Source organism: Salvelinus namaycush, chromosome 12, assembly GCF_016432855.1.
Source record: "Salvelinus namaycush isolate Seneca chromosome 12, SaNama_1.0, whole genome shotgun sequence".
Taxonomy (NCBI): Eukaryota; Metazoa; Chordata; class Actinopteri; order Salmoniformes; family Salmonidae; genus Salvelinus; species Salvelinus namaycush.
Window position 1 is genome coordinate 16,402,841 of NC_052318.1, and position 17,188 is coordinate 16,420,028.

Below are 17,188 nucleotides of genomic sequence, written 5' to 3' on the forward strand. Positions count from 1 at the left end.
GGGACCACGCAGCCGTGATACCGCTCAGGAAGGAGACGTGTTCTGTCTCCTAGAGAAGAAAGTACTTTATTGCGAAAAGTGCAAATCAATCCCAGAACAACAGCAAAGGACCTTGTGAAGATGCTGGAGGAAACAGGTACAAAAGTATCTATATCTTTATAAATTTGTGGGCAGAACTGAAAAAGCGTGTGCGAGCAAGAATGCCTACAAATCTCACTCATTTACACCAGCTCAGTCAGGAGGAATGGACCAAAATTCACCCAACTTATTGTGGGAAGCTTGTGGAAGGCTAACCGAAACGTTTGACCCAAGTTAAACAATTTAAAGGCAATGCTACCAAATACTAATTGAGTGTATGTAAACTTCTGACCCACTGGGAATGTGATGAAAGAAATAAAAGCTGAAATAAATCATTCTCTCTACTATTATTCTGACATTTCACATTCTTAAAATGAATTGGTGATCCTAACTGACCTAAGCCAGGGAATTTTTACTAGGATTAAATGTCAGGAATTGTGAAAAACTGAGTTTAAATGTATTTGGCTAAGGTGTATGTAAACTTTCGACTTCAACTGTATTTTTCCATAGGCCTATATAGACACACCATATGGGTTTTAATAAAATCAACTAGGCTATATGGACTGAACTTGTCTGATGCTTCAAGCATGCTGTTTGATTACACAATGAAGACACACAAATGATTCAAGAGGGAGTCAGAAGAAAAAAAACTGTTCCCCGACCCTCCTTCTCCCACTGCTGCTGGCCTTCGCAGATTCTTACATTATGCTCCTGTGTCACGATCATATGATCCCCAATCAGAGACAACGATAAACAGCTGCCTCTAATTGGGAAGCATACCAGGCAAAAATAGAAATAATAACCTAGATAGGAACATCCCCCCCCTAGTCACACCCCGACCTAACCAAAATAGAGAATAACAAGTGACAGTACCCCCCCCCAAAGGTGCGGACTCCGGCCGCATAACCTGAAACCAACGCTGGAGGGTAAGGGGGATGACTAGTGTCGGTGGCGGCGCCGGTGCGGGTCTTTGCCCCCTCCCAGACCACGGGTCCAGCCAAGGAGCCGGGTAGAACGCCGTGCCCGGACTGGGCATCGGCGCAGAGGAGGGCCCCGGCCATGGAGCTGGGTTGTACGCCGCACCCGGACTGGGCACCGGCGCCGAAGAAGGCTCCCGGCCATGGAGCTGAGTTGACCGCCGTGCCTGGACTGGGCACCTGCGCAGAGGAAGGCTCCTGCCATGGAGCGGGACTGGACGCCGTGCCTGGCTTGGACATCGGCGCAGAGGAAGGCTCCTGCCATGGAGCGGGACCGGACGCCGTGCCTGGACTGGGCATCAGTGCAGAGGAAAGCTCCTGCCATGGAGCTGGACTGGACGCCGTGCTCGGATTGGGCATCGGCGCAGAGGAAGGCTCCTGCCCTGGAGCTGGACGTTCTGGACCATGGACTGTCGCAGGAGGTTCTGGACCGTGGACCGTCTCAGGAGGTTCCGGACCGTGGACCATCTCAGGAGGTTCCGGACCGTGGACCGTCTCAGGAGGTTCCGGACTGTGGACCGTCGCCGGAAGCTCTGGACTGGGGACCGTCGCCTGAAGCTCTGGACTGGGGAGGCGCACTGGAGGCCTGATGCGTGGGGCCGGGACAGGTGGCACCAGACCGGTGACACGCACTTCAGGGTGAGTGCGGGGAGCAGGCACAGGATGTACCTGACTGGGAAGGCGCACTTGAGGGAGAGTGCGAGGAGGAGGCACAGGATGTGCTGGGCTGTGGAGGCGCACTGGAGACCTGGTGCGTAGAGCTGGCACAGATGGTGCCGGAACGATGACACACTCCGCACCGTGAGTGCGGGGAGCTAGCACAAGACGTACTGGACTGTGGAGGCGCACTGGAGACCTGTGGCATAGAACGGGCACAAATTGTACCGGAACAATGACACACTTCGCACGGCGAGTGCGGGGAGTTGGCACAGGACGTACTGGGCTGTGTATGCGCACTGGAGACCTGGTGCGTAGAACCGACACAAATTGTACCGGAACGGTGACACACACTTCAGGGCGAGTGCGTGGAGGAGACATAGGATGTACCGGACTGGGGAGGCGGACTGGAGGCCAGATGCGTGAAACTGGTGCAGATGACACCAGACTGGGGTCACGCTCCTCAGCACGCCCGCTCTGCAGCACTCTCATCGCCACCACCTCTCTCCGGAATCTTTTGTCGAGTTCCTCCTTCGACTCCCTGACGGTCTCTGGCTCATTCCTCGGCTCTGCCGACCACCCCGTCCGTGTGCTCCCCCCATTTTTTTCCCCGGGCTGTCTTTTGGCCTTTCTACCTGGCCGCGAACCCCGGCGTCGTCGCTGTCTTCCCTTCTCTCATTGCAACTGCTTCCACGGCAGGCTTTCGTGACCTGCCAAGATTTCCTCCCAAGTCCAGGATATTTTCTCCTCGATCTCCTCCAAAGCCCAGGATGCCATCTCCTCCTGGGCACGCTGCTTGGTCCTGGTGGGGTGGGATTTTCTGTCACGATCGCCGTACGAATTAACGGACCAAGGCACAGCGTACGTAGAGTTCCACATGTTTATTGAATGAAACTCACAAAAACAACAAAGAAGAATAAACGATACGTGAAGCTCAAGCAGAGCTCACAAGCAACTACACAGAAACAAGATCCCACTAAAACCAGTGGGGAAATGGCTGCCTAAATATGATCCCCAATCAGAGACAACGATAAACAGCTGCCTCTAATTGGGAAGCATACCATGCAAAAATAGAAATAATAACCTAGATAGGAACACCCCCCCCTAGTCACACCCCGACCTAACCAAAATAGAGAATAACAAGGCTCTCTATGGTCAGGGCGTGACATCCTGACATTGCTGGTAATAGGCTACACCAGCTGTCGGTAACCTTTTACATTTGGAGTGCCAATTTATCTTACCATTTATACCAATCTCCATGCCAGATATGATTATCATATGCACATTTTCGTGGAACAGTTTAATTTAATTTATAATAGTCTTTGTATCTCAAAATCATTGTCTGTGGTTAATCTATATTCTATCTAAATCTAGATGAAAATTATAAGTATAAGTGTGCCCTTTGTGCAACATTGTGCAACATTGTCCAACATTGTCCTGTCGATTATTGTTCCCATGTCCGTTGGTCGTGTGAGTACCTGGGCTGTGTTGTTTTGGCTTTCATGCCACTTGTATTGTGCAGATGGTTACGGGTCTTGCCCCGTGTATTTATTCGAGGTACTCCTTGCTCTTTTGTTTGGGTTTCAACCCTGTGTTTTGTATATGTGTTTGTTTGGTCTTCGTCCCCGTGCCTTTACATGACACGCTGTAATTTGGGCTGAAAACCGTGACAGAATTATTCGTGACAGATTATTCGTGACAGAATAATCGACCATTAAGGGAGACAGCGGGAATGGCCTGTCCAACGACGCTGCGACTGGTCCGTCCGGCACCGCCGCATCTTCAGCAGCTGCAACTGGCCCGTCCACCGTCGCCACAACTGGTCCATCCACGCCGCTGCAACTGGTCCGTCCGACACCGCCGCAACTTCGGCAGCGGCAACTAGCCCGTCCGACGACGACGCAACTTCAGCAGTTGCATCGGGTCCTGATCGACCCGCACTGCATTCCTGTGATCGTCCTCGGGCCGGTGTCGTTGCGCTGCTTGTGCAGTGCGTCTGGGGGGCGGGGGGGTACTATCATGGATCCCTCCGGAACTTTCATTACACACACCTGGTAATTGTATAAGTGTGCCCTTTGTTCACCATTGTCCTGGCGATTTATTGTTCCCATGTCCATTGGTCATGTGAGTAACTGTGCTGTGTTGTTTTGGCTTTCGTGCAACTTGTATTGAGCAGATGATTACGGGTCTCGCCCTGGTGTATTTTGTCGAGGTACTCCTCGCTCTTTTGTTTGGGTTTCAACCGTGTGTTTTGTATACGTGTTTGTTTGGTCTTCATCCTTGTGCCTTAACATGGCACGCTGTAATTTGGGTCAATAAAAATCCCTATTACGGCTTCCTAAACCTATCTCCCAATCCCTTTATACCAATGTGACAACATTTATAGGCCTATATTTGCGCGCAGGCCAGGTAGACTATTTCTATATGCGTAATCATTTGTGTGTCCTTACTCAACATTGACAGGAGAGTTTCAAACAAAAGACAATGAATAAATTGACAAAACTCGTAAATGGAATGAAATAAAAACATAATCTAACATGTTTTTAACATGTAACATAATGTAGGTTGTGAGTTCTGCAAAACACATGTCCACTCCGACAATCAGAAAGTTAAATGACTGTAATAATAATACATTGAATGCAATAACAGAAATGATCATAAACAAACATTGCAGATGAGAAATTATGGGAATTAACGATAAATGAAGGCTACTACTGGTGATGTATGTCATTTGGAATTGATAGACACATCAAACAGTGCACACAATGAAGTAATGAAAACAATGAATACCCACGAAATGGCGGGAGAGAGCGCATTCTGGAGAGAGACGTGCCTTGTGCATCTGAGCCATAGTCCCCATATTCTTTGACCGGGGCATCCGGGGCCTCCTTGAAGGATTAGTCCACTGAGACAGGCGCAAATCACACAGTTGTCTCGTGTGCCATGAGAAGAAATATATATATTTGCGACTGCTCAACAAAAAAAAATCTCAAATGAAATCAATTAAAATACTATTTTACACCTACTGCAGAGGAATTACATTTCTGAGTGAATGATATTACATTTCTCTGGCATATAGGATGTTCTATCGATGGTCTTAAACTGCCGTAATTTATGTCTGAGATTATATGAACATGACTGGGCATTCAAATATATTTGTATCCATTCATCATTATCAATATTGTGTTTTGTACTGACTGTACACCATGCCAGTGTAGGCTGTTGAGCTGTTAATATTGTGTCAGTGTGAAAGTAGGGAATTAGCTAGGGAAACGGACAGATCAATAACATTACATTGCTATACTGACTCTAATAAAAACTCAGATTGCGCTGTCAAAAAACGTCAGAATATGTCATGTTTTGTCTTTGATCATCATGTCTTGTCCCTGTGCTTCCCTCTGCTGGTCTTATTAGGTTCTTTCCCTCTTTCTATCCCTCTCTCTCCCCCTCCCTCTCTCCCTCTCTCGCTCTCTCTCTCTATCGTTCCGTTCCTGCTCCCAGCTGTTTCTCATTCTCCTAACTACCTCATTTACTCTTTCACACCTGTCCCCTATTTTGCCCTCTGATTAGAGTCCCTATTTCTCCCTCTGTTTTCCGCTTCTGTCCTTGTCGGATTCTTGTTTGATGTTTGCTGTTCTGTGTCCTTGTTCCGCCCTGTCGTGTTTTTGCCTTCTTCAGATGCTGCGTGTGAGCAGGTGTCTATGTCAGCTACGGCCTGTGCCTTCCTGAAGCGACCTGCAGTCTGTGGTCGCGTCTCCAGTCGTTCCTCTCTACTGACGAGAGGATTTCAGTTTCCTGTTTTGGATTTACCTAGGATAATATCCAGGAGTATCATTGTTTATTAAAGACTGGAATAAAGACTCGGTTTCTATTAAGTCGCTTTTGGGTCCTCATTCACCAGCATAACAGAAGAATCCGACCAAGAATGGACCCAGCGACTACGGATTCTCGCAACACTGCCGTCGAGATCCAGGGAGCAATGCTCGGCAGACACGAGCAGGAATTGTCTGCTGCTCGTCATGCCGTTGAGACCCTGTCCGCTCAGGTCTCCAATCTCTCAGGACAGTTTCAGAGTCTTCGTCTCGTGCCACCAGCTACTTCCTGGTCTTCCGAGTCTCCGGAACCTAGGGTTAATAACCCACCATGTTACTCTGGGCAGCCCACTGAGTGTCGCTCCTTTCTCACCCAGTGTGATATTGTGTTCTCTCTCCAGCCCAACACATACTCAAGAGAGAGAGCTCGGATCGCTTACGTCATATCACTCCTTACTGGTCGGGCTCGGGAGTGGGGCACAGCTATCTGGGAGGCAAGGGCTGAGTGTTCTAACGTTTATCAGAACTTTAAAGAGGAGATGATACGGGTTTTTGATCGTTCAGTTTTTGGGAATGAGGCTTCCAGGGCCCTGGCTTCCCTATGTCAAGGTGATCGATCCATAACGGATTACTCTATAGAGTTTCGCACTCTTGCTGCATCCAGTGACTGGAACGAGCCGGCGTTGCTCGCTCGTTTTCTGGAGGGACTCCACGCTGAGGTTAAGGATGAGATTCTCTCCCGGGAGGTTCCTTCCAGCGTGGACTCTTTGATTGCACTCGCCATCCGCATAGAACGACGGGTAGATCTTCGTCACCGAGCTCGTGGAAGAGAGCTCGCGTTAACGGTGTTTCCCCTCTCCGCATCTCAACCATCTCCTCCCACCGGCTCAGTGACTGAGCCCATGCAGCTGGGAGGTATTCGCATCTCGACTAAGGAGAGGGAACGGAGAATCACCAACCGCCTTTGCCTCTATTGCGGTTCTGCTGGACATTTTGTCATGTCATGTCCAGTAAAAGCCAGAGCTCATCAGTAAGCGGAGGGCTACTGGTGAGCGCTACTACTCAGGTCTCTCCATCAAGATCCTGTACTACCTTGTCGGTCCATCTACGCTGGACCGGTTCGGCTGCTTCCTGCAGTGCCTTGATAGACTCTGGGGCTGAGGGTTGTTTTATGGACGAAGCATGGGCTCGGAAACATGACATTCCTCTCAGACAGTTAGGGAAGCCCACGCCCATGTTCGCCTTAGATGGTAGCCTTCTCCCCAGTATCAGATGTGAGACACTACCTTTAACCCTCACAGTATCTGGTAACCACAGTGAGACCATTTCCTTTTTGATTTTTCGTTCACCTTTTACACCTGTTGTTTTGGGTCATCCCTGGCTAGTATGTCATAATCCTTCTATTAATTGGTCTAGTAATTCTATCCTATCCTGGAACGTTTCTTGTCATGTGAAGTGTTTAATGTCTGCTATCCCTCCTGTTTCTTCTGTCCCCTCTACTCAGGAGGAACCTGGTGATTTGACAGGAGTGCCGGAGGAATATCATGATCTGCGCACGGTCTTCAGTCGGTCCAGAGCCAACTCTCTTCCTCCTCACCGGTCGTATGATTGTTGTATTGATCTCCTTCCGGGGACCACTCCCCCTCGGGGTAGACTATACTCTCTGTCGGCTCCCGAACGTAAGGCTCTCGAGGATTATCTGTCTGTTTCTCTCGACGCCGGTACCGTGGTGCCTTCTTCCTCTCCCGCCGGAGCGGGGTTTTTCTTTGTTAAGAAGAAGGACGGTACTCTGCGCCCCTGCGTGGATTATCGAGGGCTGAATGACATAACGGTTAAGAATCGTTATCCGCTTCCCCTTATGTCGTCAGCCTTCGAGATTCTGCAGGGAGCCAGGTTCTTTACTAAGTTGGACCTTCGTAACGCTTACCATCTCGTACGCATCAGAGAGGGGGACGAGTGGAAAACGGCGTTTAACACTCCGTTAGGGCATTTTGAATACCGGGTTCTGCCGTTCGGTCTCGCTAATGCTCCAGCTGTCTTTCAGGCATTAGTTAATGATGTACTGAGAGACATGCTGAACATCTTTGTTTTCGTTTACCTTGACGATATCCTGATTTTTTCACCGTCACTCGAGATTCATGTTCAGCACGTTCGACGTGTACTCCAGCGCCTTTTAGAGAATTGTCTCTACGTGAAGGCTGAGAAGTGCGCCTTTCATGTCTCCTCTGTCACATTTCTCGGTTCTGTTATTTCCGCTGAAGGCATTCAGATGGATCCCGCTAAGGTCCAGGCTGTCAGCGATTGGCCCGTTCCTAAGTCACGTGTCGAGTTGCAGCGCTTTCTCGGTTTCGCTAATTTCTATCGGCGTTTCATTCGTAATTTCGGTCAGGTGGCTGCCCCTCTCACAGCTCTGACTTCTGTCAAGACTTGCTTTAAGTGGTCCGGTTCCGCCCAGGGAGCTTTTGATCTCCTCAAGAAGCGTTTTACTTCCGCCCCTATCCTTGTTACTCCTGACGTCACTAAACAATTCATTGTCGAGGTTGACGCTTCAGAGGTGGGCGTGGGAGCCATTCTGTCCCAGCGCTTCCATTCTGACGATAAGGTCCATCCTTGCGCTTACTTTTCTCATCGCCTGTCGCCATCGGAACGCAACTATGATGTGGGTAACCGCGAACTGCTCGCCATCCGCTTAGCCATAGGCGAATGGCGACAGTGGTTGGAGGGGGCGACCGTCCCTTTTGTCGTTTGGACTGACCATAAGAACCTTGAGTACATCCGTTCTGCCAAACGACTTAATGCACGTCAAGCTCGTTGGGCGTTGTTTTTCGCTCGTTTCGAGTTCGTGATTTCCTATCGCCCGGGAAATAAGAACACCAAGCCTGATGCCTTATCCCGTCTCTTTAGTTCTTCTGTGGCTTCTACCGACCCCGAGGGGATTCTCCCTGAAGGGCGTGTTGTCGGGTTGACTGTCTGGGGAATTGAGAGACAGGTAAAGCAAGCACTCACTCACACTGCGTCGCCGCGCGCTTGTCCTAGTAACCTTCTGTTCGTTCCTGTCTCTACTCGTCTGGCTGTTCTTCAGTGGGCTCACTCTGCCAAGTTAGCTGGCCACCCCGGCGTTCGGGGTACGCTTGCTTCTATTCGCCAGCGGTTTTGGTGGCCTACTCAGGAGCGGGACACGCGCCGTTTCGTGGCTGCTTGTTCGGACTGCGCGCAGACTAAGTCAGGTAACTCTCCTCCTGCCGGTCGTCTCAGACCGCTTCCCATTCCTTCTCGACCATGGTCTCACATCGCCTTAGACTTTATTACCGGTCTGCCTTCGTCTGCGGGGAAGACTGTGATTCTTACGGTTATCGATAGGTTCTCTAAGGCGGCACATTTCATTCCCCTCGCTAAGCTTCCTTCCGCTAAGGAGACGGCACAAATCATCATTGAGAATGTGTTCAGAATTCATGGCCTCCCGTTAGACGCCGTTTCAGACAGAGGCCCGCAATTCACGTCACAGTTTTGGAGGGAGTTCTGTCGTTTGATTGGTGCTTCCGTCAGTCTCTCTTCCGGGTTTCATCCCCAGTCTAACGGTCAAGCAGAAAGGGCCAATCAGTCGATTGGTCGCATATTACGCAGCCTTTCGTTTCGAAACCCTGCGTCTTGGGCAGAACAGCTCCCCTGGGCTGAGTACGCTCACAACTCGCTTCCTTCGTCTGCTACCGGGCTATCTCCGTTTCAGAGTAGTCTTGGGTACCAGCCTCCTCTGTTCTCGTCCCAGCTCGCCGAGTCCAGCGTTCCCTCCGCTCAGGCTTTTGTCCAACGTTGTGAGCGCACCTGGAGGAGGGTCAGGTCTGCACTTTGCCGTTACAGGGCGCAGACTGTGAGAGCCGCTAATAAACGTAGGATTAACAGTCCTAGGTATTGTCGCGGTCAGAGAGTGTGGCTTTCCACTCGTAACCTTCCCCTTACGACAGCTTCTCGCAAGTTGACTCCGCGGTTCATTGGTCCGTTCCGTGTCTCTCAGGTCGTCAATCCTGTCGCTGTGCGACTGCTTCTTCCGCGACATCTTCGTCGCGTCCACCCTGTCTTCCATGTCTCCTGTGTCAAGCCTTTTCTTCGCGCCCCCGTTCGTCTTCCCTCCCCCCCCCCCGTCCTTGTCGAGGGCGCACCTATTTACAAGGTACGGAAGATCATGGACATGCGTTCTCGGGGACGTGGTCACCAGTACTTAGTGGATTGGGAGGGTTACGGTCCTGAGGAGAGGAGTTGGGTTCCATCTCGGGACGTGCTGGACCGTTCGTTGATTGATGATTTCCTTCGTTGCCGCCAGGGTTCCTCCTCGAGTGCGCCAGGAGGCGCTCGGTGAGTGGGGGGGTACTGTCATGTTTTGTCTTTGATCATCATGTCTTGTCCCTGTGCTTCCCTCTGCTGGTCTTATTAGGTTCTTTCCCTCTTTCTATCCCTCTCTCTCCCCCTCCCTCTCTCCCTCTCTCGCTCTCTCTCTCTATCGTTCCGTTCCTGCTCCCAGCTGTTTCTCATTCTCCTAACTACCTCATTTACTCTTTCACACCTGTCCCCTATTTTGCCCTCTGATTAGAGTCCCTATTTCTCCCTCTGTTTTCCGCTTCTGTCCTTGTCGGATTCTTGTTTGATGTTTGCTGTTCTGTGTCCTTGTTCCGCCCTGTCGTGTTTTTGCCTTCTTCAGATGCTGCGTGTGAGCAGGTGTCTATGTCAGCTACGGCCTGTGCCTTCCTGAAGCGACCTGCAGTCTGTGGTCGCGTCTCCAGTCGTTCCTCTCTACTGACGAGAGGATTTCAGTTTCCTGTTTTGGATTTACCTAGGATAATATCCAGGAGTATCATTGTTTATTAAAGACTGGAATAAAGACTCGGTTTCTATTAAGTCGCTTTTGGGTCCTCATTCACCAGCATAACAGAATATCGCTGATTTCATCATTTGATTCAGGTCAAGTGTGATGGAGGAAAAAATAATACCTGAAGTTAGTGAGTTAGCTAGCTAACGTTAGCCAACTTTTGGCTAGCGCTAACTGGCGAAAACTAGCCAATTTAATTTACTTCTGTTGAAATGGGACAAAAAGGCTACAAAACATTTCCGTACACACAACAGCTGTTAGAAACTACTATCTGACAGATAGCTTCAGGCTAGAGCTGAACTGGCTGTGGTAGGTAGTAGCTAGCTAACTAGTTCATTCTCTTCAGACAGAACTTCATTCGAGAGCGGATGAAACATTAGCTAACATTACATGTTAGTTACACTACTAGCTCAGCACTGGGAATACAAGTCAAACAGCAGATATCTTGCCAGCTACATCAGTCAAATAAAGAGTAACCCGTTTCTGCTCTGCTTGCTTTACCACTCTGAGAACAAGCACAACACACAGACAGCAGCGCTGTGCTGGTCAGAATCTTTGCCTTCACACAGCCTAAATCCAGCCGGCTGAAACCGCCAAACAGCCTACCCGACAGCTCGGAGGCATTCGCGTGGTCCTAAAGCACAGCGATGGCGCTTTTTTTGTATCACAGTGCAATGATACAACTGGGGGGACAACATTTTTATTTTCGAATGTGGGCGGTTCATGTCCCCCGCATCCCCAGTGAAAGTTGTGCCCCTGTGCATACATTGGATTTATCGAACGTATGCATCAAATTGTAGACGGCTTGACAGAAATGGTAGCAGAAGGTCAATGTTGAACTTTTGTTGCACACATATCCAGATTATGCTTCATACCATTTTGCGCAATGACGCTGTAGGTGTGTTCGTGTCGTTAGCTGCTTAAACTATGTGGTAACAATGGATACTTTTTGGTACATAACTCAAATACTCCAAGACAATTGGTAACTTATTGGGAGCCAAATTGTACATAGTGATCATTGTGTCAATAATTCTCAAAGAAGCAGAAGTGTAATTACAAATCAATTAGAATTGCTAACTTTTAACTACCTGCTTATAAAATAACCCTGTATGCTCATTTCTACTGCATAGATCATCATCACAGATATCCAGGTGGTCAGGAACACATTCAAATGGACAGAGCTAAGAGAAATAAGCTGATGCACCATTAGAACACCCCTGTGAGCAGTGAGAGATTGCCTGACGTGATTGGTTTTGCCGACTTGACGGACCCCGTGCTAACCCACCTCCCCAATGTTCCCCTTCTCCCCTTCTGTCCAATGCATTCTGGGGCATGTGTCTGTGTGTGTGCGTCTCACACCACCTGCCATCACCACCCAAACTGACAGCTGCCTCTCATCAATATTAACTGGCTACTGTGACAGTATGGCGCCCCTGGTGGCAGTCTGTGGTTCCCTGAGGACCTCCAGGAGCATCACGGCCTATCCACCTCACCGTGCGCTGTTATCACTTATTCATCCAACACCTGTTCCCACCCCCTCACTCTGACCTGCTGAGGTGGGGTGCCTGTGGCTTGTGGCTTATTTCTTATTTCCCCCCTTCAACAATCCACCCCTCCCTTTGCTACTGTATGTGATGCAAAGTGGAACGAGAGAAGCATATAGGGGGGAAATCAGTCGGGCTAATGCTAAGCGCTAAAGGCAGACCCATCGCTCAAGCTCTTCTCGATCTGTTATGGCGGGGGGGATTGGCTCTCACTTTTCCATCCTGAGGAGAATTAATTCCAATAGCTTTGGCATTCCAATAGAGACTATATTGTTCAACCACTGTTGGTGTATTGGGGGGAGTCCTCAACTCTGCGCTGGTGCAGTTCATTCCCATCAAACGTGCTCCGCTTACGATCGGTATCAGATTCACCTTATTACCCAAATTGATTCAAGGACATACAGCAACTATAGCTCCAGTGTTGCTGCATCTGCCCTCTACTCTACATATTTATTTTATTTCAGGCTACTCAAGGCTACCCAGATAGAAAGAGCTAAGGCAGAATCAAACATTTGTTTTCATACAGCAGTTGACTTGCGTAAGGAGAGGAAAAAACGGCGCCATTGTTTTGCATGACAAAACGATTAGCCCCTCTCTGACAGTGCACACAACAACGGCTAATCGGTTAGCGCTCTCGTCTCTCCCCGTGCCCAGGCTTGGGGAAAGGATTCCTTTTGGATGACACACAAAAAATATAAAGAATGCACTAGGAAGAATGGAGCTGTCAAGAGTAATGGATCCTTGAATAGTATTTTCTGCTATATTAGTCATACTTAATAGCTTTGAAGGAGCTATGAGGGATGTGAAAGGCCTTTGTTTGAAATCCATAACTTATGGCAAATGGTTTTTGTGATCAAATAATATCATCTGACAATTGAATTTTGTACAGAGGGGGCACATTTTTCACTATTCGGAAGGAATCTCTTATGATGGTATTTTGATTAGTGGCAGGGCGAGCGCCAGAAAGAAAAAAAGAGAAACGCACACAGTGGCAACACACACAGCAAGAATAAAATGGCAAACACTAGCATTGCCTTTCATTGGCTAAGACTGTGACATTGTTAATCTTCATCAAATGCATTATCTCTTTCATTGTGCTTCCAGACCAATTTTCCTTTGAATGGGAAGTGCTGCATTTCATAGAATTCACATTTCAACCATGTTTATGAAAACCCAGCCATGGACAACGGAATTAATATGGATCAATCTGGCATACTCCAATAAATAATGTTGAGAAATATTGGAAATATTGGGTTAGCACGTGCAATGTTAGGGGTAGAATTCTGCAGTAGAAATAGGATAAATAGAGTATTTCAATGGTCAGATAGATAGACCAATGGATGAGTTTTGGAACAAGAGCCTTTTCTCTCTCTGATCAATATAACAGTATAGCCAGATATCAACTGTTTGTTGTGAATGAATAGTATGTACACCATATATACAAAAGTATGGACACCCCTTCAAATGAGCGCATTCGGCTATTTCAGCCACACCCGTTGCTGGCAGGTGTATACAATTGAGTACACAGCCATGCAATCTCCATAGGAAACATTGGCAGTATAAGGGCCTTAATGAGGAGCTCAGTGACTTTCAGAGTGGCACCATCATAGAATGCCACCTTTCCAACAATTTCTACCCAGCTAGAACTAGAGAAGAACGCTACCTGCCCCAATACCTGCCCCTGACTGCCCTTGACCAGCACAAAAGCATCCTGTGGCGTACTGCATTAGCATCAAACTTTTCAGGGAAGTTAGGAACCAATATACACAGGCAGTTAGAAAAGCGAAGGCTAGCTTTTTCAAACAGAAATGTTCATCCTGTAGCACAAACTCCAAAAAGTTCTGGGACACTGTGAAGTCCATGGAGAATAAGAGCACCTCCTCCCAACTGCCCACTGCACTGAGGCTAGGAAACATTGTCACCACCGATAAATCCACGATAATTCAGATTTTCAATAAGCACCCCCCACAGCAACTTGCCAAAGCCTCCCCCATTTCTCCTTCAACCAAATCCAGATACCTGATGTTCTGAAAGAGCTGCAAAATCTGAACCCCTACAAATCAGCTGGGCTAGAAAATCTGGACCCTCTCTTTCTAAAATTATCCGCCGCAATTGTTGCAACCCCTATTATTAGCCTGTTCAACCTCTCTTTCGTATCGTCTGAGATCCCCAAAGATTGGAGTGCTGCCGCGGTCATCCCCCTCGTCAAAGGGGGAGACACTCTAGACCCAAACTGTTACAGACCTATATCTATCCTACCCTGCCGTTCTAAGGTATTCGAAAGCCAATTTAACGAACAGATCACTGACCATTTCGAATCCCACCATACTTCTCCGCTATGCAATCTGGTTTCCGAGCTGGTCATGGGTGCACCTCAGCCACGCTCAAGGTCCTAAACGATATCATAACCGCCATCGATAAAAGACAATACTGTGCAGCCGTATTCATCAACCTGGCCAAGGCTTTCGACTGTCAATTTTTATTTTATTTATTTCCCCTTTATTTAATCAGGTAGGCTAGTTGAGAACAAGTTCTCATTTGCAACTGCGACCTGGCCAGGATAACACAAAGCAGTTTGACACATACAACAACACAGAGTTACACATGGAATAAACAAACATACAATCAATAATACAGTAGAAACATCTATATACAGCAAGTGCAAAAGAGGTAGGATGAGGGAGGTAAGGCAGTAAATAGGCCATGGTGGCAAAGTAATTACAACATAGCAAATAAACACTGGAATGGTAGAATGTGCAGAAATAAATACAGTATGAGGATGAGGTAGATTGGATGGGCTATTTACAGATGGGCTATGTACAGGTGCAGTGATCTGTGAGCTGCTCTGACAGCTGGTGCTTCAAACTATTAAGGGAGGTAAGAGTCTCCAGCTTTAGTGATTTTTGCAGTTCGTTCCAGTCATTGGCAGCAGAGAACTGGAAGGAGAGGCGGCCAAAGGAATTGGCTTTGGGGGTGACCAATTGCTAGGTAAAGCTCCGCCTTATCTCAGCTCACTGGTCACCATAGCAGCACCCACCCGTAGCACACGCTCCAGCAGGTATATTTCACTGGTCACCCCCAAAGCCAATTTCTCCTTTGGCTGCCTTTCCTTCCAGTTCTCTGCTGCCAATGACCAGAATGAATTGCAAAAATCACTGAAGCTGGAGACTCATATCTCCCTCACTAACTTTAAGCATCAGCTGTCAGAGCAGCTTACAGATCATTGCACCTGCACATAGCCCATCTGTAAATTTCCCATCCAACTACCTCATCCCCATATTGTTTTTTATTTTTTGCTCCTCTGCACCCCAGTATCTCTACTTGCACCTTCATCTTCTGCACATCTATCACTCCAGTGTTTAATTGCTACCTTGTAATTATTTCGCCACTATGGCCTATTTATTGCCTTACCTCCCTAATCTTATCTCATTTGCACACACTGTATATAGACTTTTCTATTGTGTTATTGACTGTACGTTTGTTTATTCCATGTGAAACTCTGTGTTGTTGTTTGTGTCGCACTGCTTTGCTTTATCTTGGCCAGGTCGCAGTTGTAAATGAGAACTTGTTCTCAACATTTTACATTTACATTTTAGTCATTTAGCAGACGCTCTTATCCAGAGCGACTTACAGTAGAGTGCATACATTTTATTACATTTTTTTTTTTACATACTGAGACAAGGATATCCCTACCGGCCAAACCCTCCCTAACCCGGACGACGCTATGCCAATTGTGCGTCGCCCCACGGACCTCCTGGTTGCGGCCGGCTGCGACAGAGCCTGGGCGTGAACCCAGAAACTCTGGTGGCACAGCTAGCACTGCGATGCAGTGCCCTAGACCACTGCGCCACCCTGCGCCACCCGGGAGGCGCAGTGGTCAACTGGCCTACCTGGTTAAATAAAGGTTAAATAAAAAAATAACAAAAATGTATTGTGCCGACTGTAAAGTTTGGTGGCGGAGGACTAATGGGCTGGGGGTGTTTTTCATGGTTCAAGCTAGGGTCCTTAGTTCCAGTGAAGAAAAATCTTAACACTACAGCATACAATGACATTCTAGCCGATTCTGTGCTTCCAACTTTGTGGCAACAGTTTGGGGAAGGCCCTTTCCTGTTTCAGCATGACAATGCCCCCGTGCACAAAGTGAGGTCTATACAGAAATGGTTTGTCAAGATTAGTGTGGAAGAACTTGACTGGCCTGCACAGAGCCCTGACGTCAACTCCATCGAACACCTTTGGGATGAATTGGAACACTGACTTCGAGCCAGGCCTAATCGTCCAATGTCAGTGCCCGACCTCACTAACTCTCTTGTGGCTGAATGGAAGCAAGTCCCTGCAGCAATGTTCCAGCATCTAGTGGAAAGCCTTCCCAGAAGAGTGGAGGCTGTTATAGCAGCAAAGGAGTGCCCATGATTTTGGAATGAGATGCTCGATGAGCAGTCGTCTACATACCTTTGATCATGTAGTGTAGGTTTTCACACAGTGCACCCCCCCCCCCAAAAAAAAATCTCACCCTAGATCAGTCGTGACTATTGCTTCCAAACACCCTAGAATAGATCATTTCCATGGTGTGAGTCATGGGACGCTGTACTCACGTTGGATATCGATGGTGACGACAGCATCTTTACCGTTGGGCGCTGCCTTGTTTGAAGCCCGACAGGTGATCCGTTGGCCTGTCTCGATGTTGTAGGCAGAGAGGTAGAGTGTGCTGACTGTGCTCTCCCTTCGCCCATCCCGTAACAGTGTCTGAGGAATCATTAAAAGACCAAAGATTATCACTAGCTATTACAGTTACAAGATGTCTTACTTTCATTACATTTACCTCGTGTTCATTTAGCATTCTTATCCAGTGTGACTAGAGTAACTAAGCTAGATAAGACAACCACATATCACAGCCAGTGCAAGTACAACCTTCTACAGTACAGTATGTATGTAGGGAGCAATAGGTTTACAGTACAGTACAGTATGTACTGTATGACCTATAGGATTTTGCATTTTTTTTCCATAAATCTCATGTATGTCTTGCCCTGACTTACATAGTAATATCATAGTAGTTACATATTTGGAATTACATAGTTATAGAGTTTATTGGTATACATTATTGACAGATTTGTGATGTCATACGCAGGTTAGCATTTCTCATCATGAATCTTGTTCTGGGGGCAGCTCTTTAGAGTGGTCACTAGCTGGCACAGCCACAAAGTCATACGATCTGATTTGAAACCTAACCCTAAACTTAACCCTAACCTTAACCACAAGGAT

At 47.9% G+C, this 17,188-nt stretch overlaps 1 protein-coding gene across 1 annotated transcript in view; it reads right to left on the reverse strand.

Moving 5' to 3' along the window:
• Nucleotides 1–17,188, reverse strand: part of LOC120056781 (kin of IRRE-like protein 3) — a 163,259-nt gene that overhangs the window by 85,626 nt on the left and 60,445 nt on the right. Inside the window, exon 5 of the mRNA XM_039004987.1 lies at nucleotides 16,522–16,672. Within this exon, the coding sequence (XP_038860915.1) occupies nucleotides 16,522–16,672 (151 nt within the window). The remainder of the gene's footprint in view (nucleotides 1–16,521; nucleotides 16,673–17,188) is intronic.